The sequence below is a fragment of the Nothoprocta perdicaria genome, unplaced genomic scaffold, assembly GCF_003342845.1.
Source record: "Nothoprocta perdicaria isolate Ctin4 unplaced genomic scaffold, notPer1 scaffold_848, whole genome shotgun sequence".
In the NCBI taxonomy this organism is placed as follows: domain Eukaryota; kingdom Metazoa; phylum Chordata; class Aves; order Tinamiformes; family Tinamidae; genus Nothoprocta; species Nothoprocta perdicaria.
The window spans coordinates 10,983-12,918 of NW_020456141.1; the positions used below are offsets into that span (position 1 = coordinate 10,983).

Below are 1,936 nucleotides of genomic sequence, written 5' to 3' on the forward strand. Positions count from 1 at the left end.
GTCACCATGACCCACACGTCAACGTTCCCAACATCTCCATGTCACCATGACCAACACGTCAATGTTCACATCTCCACGTCACCGTGACCAACACGTCAACGTTCCCAACATCTCCATGTCACCATGACCAACACGTCAATGTTCACATCTCCACGTCACCATGACCAACACGTCAACGTTCCCAAAATCTCCACGTCACCATGACCAACACGTCAATGTTCACATCTCCATGTCACCATGACCGACCAACACGTCAACGTTCCCAACATCTCCACGTCACCGTGACCCACACGTCAACGTTCCCAACATCTCCATGTCACCATGACCCACACGTCAACGTTCCCAACAACATCTCCATGTCACTGTGACCAACACGTCAATGTTCACATCTCCGTGTCACCATGACCAACACGTCAACGTTCCCAACATCTCCACGTCACCATGACCAACATCTCCATGTCAACATTCCCAACATTTCCATGTCATCTGGTCCATCATCCCTACGTCACTGTACCCAACATCTTTGTGTCTTCATGCCCAACGTCTCCATGTCAACGTGCCCAACGTATCCACATCATTGTACCCCACATCCCCACGTCATCGTACCCAACATCTCCACATCATCATACTCAACATCTCCGTGTCTCCATGCCCAACATCTCCGTGTCAACATGCCCAATGTGTCCACATCATCATACCCAACATCCGCACGTCTTCGCATCCAACATCTCCATGTCTTCATGCCCAACATCTCCATGTCTTCATGTCCAACGTCTCCACATGATCATACCCAACGTCTCCCATGTCAACGTACCCAACATCCCCACTTCTTTGTGCCCAACATCTCCATGTCTTCATGCCCAACATCTCAATGTCAACATGACCAACGTCTCTGTCATCGTACTCAACATCTCCATATCATCATACTCAACATCTCCATGTCTCCATGCCCAATGTCTCCATGTCAACGTGCCCAACGTCTCCACATCATCGTACCCAAAATCCCCACGTCTTCACACCCAATATCTCCATGTCTTCATGCCCAATGTCTCCATGTCAACATGCCCAACGTCTCCACATCATCGTACCCCAAATCCCCACGTCTTCACACCCAACATCTCCATGTCTCCATGCCCAACGTCTCCATGTCAACGTGCCCAACATCTCCACATCATGGTACCAAACATCCCCACGTCTTCACACCCAACATCTCCATGTCTTCATGCCCAATGTCTCCATATCATCGTACCCAATCTCTACCATGTCAATGTACACAACATCTCCACGTCGTCATGCCCAACGTCTCCACGTCGTCATGCCCAACACCTCAACGTCAACGTGCCCAACATCCCCACGTCATCGTACGCAACGTCCCCACGTCTTCACAACCAACACCTCCACGTCTTCGTGTCCAACGTCTCCATGTCAATGTGACCCACATCCCCACGTCCTTGTGCCCAACGGCCCCGCATCTCCGTGTCCGCCTGTTGGTGCCGGCGGCAGTGGGTGGAGAGCGGCTACTCGGTGCAGTGGTGCTACGAGAACTTCGTGCAGCTGCGGTCGCTGCGGCGCGCGCGGGCCGTGCGCGAGCAGCTCCAGGGCCTCATGGAGCGCGTGGAGCTGCTGCCCTCGTCCTGCCAGGGCGACCTGCGCCAGGTCCGCAAGGTGCGGACACCGCCCCGAAACGCCCCGAAACACCCCAAAATCGCCCTGAAACCACCCCGAAATGCCCTGAAAGGCCCCAAAATCGCCCTGAAACCACCCTGAAAAACCCCGAAATGCCCTGAAGGGAATGGAACATCTCTCGTATGAAGAGAGGCTGAGCGAGCTGGGCCTGTTTTCTCTGGAGAAGAGACGGCTCAGAGGGGATATGATTAATATGTCTAAGTTCAGGAAGGGAGAATGCAGGGAGGAAGGGGACAGGCTGTTCTCACTG

The 1,936-nt window shown here is 53.4% G+C and overlaps 1 protein-coding gene across 1 annotated transcript in view; it reads left to right on the plus strand.

Annotated features, from left to right (window-relative positions):
- Positions 1-1,767, plus strand: part of DHX16 (DEAH-box helicase 16) — a gene marked incomplete at its 5' end in the record, with an annotated part of 12,387 nt that extends 10,620 nt beyond the window's left edge. The window contains one exon of the mRNA XM_026052199.1: positions 1,504-1,767. Within this exon, the coding sequence (XP_025907984.1) occupies positions 1,504-1,767 (264 nt within the window). The remainder of the gene's footprint in view (positions 1-1,503) is intronic.
- Between the last annotated feature and the right edge of the window lie 169 nt (positions 1,768-1,936).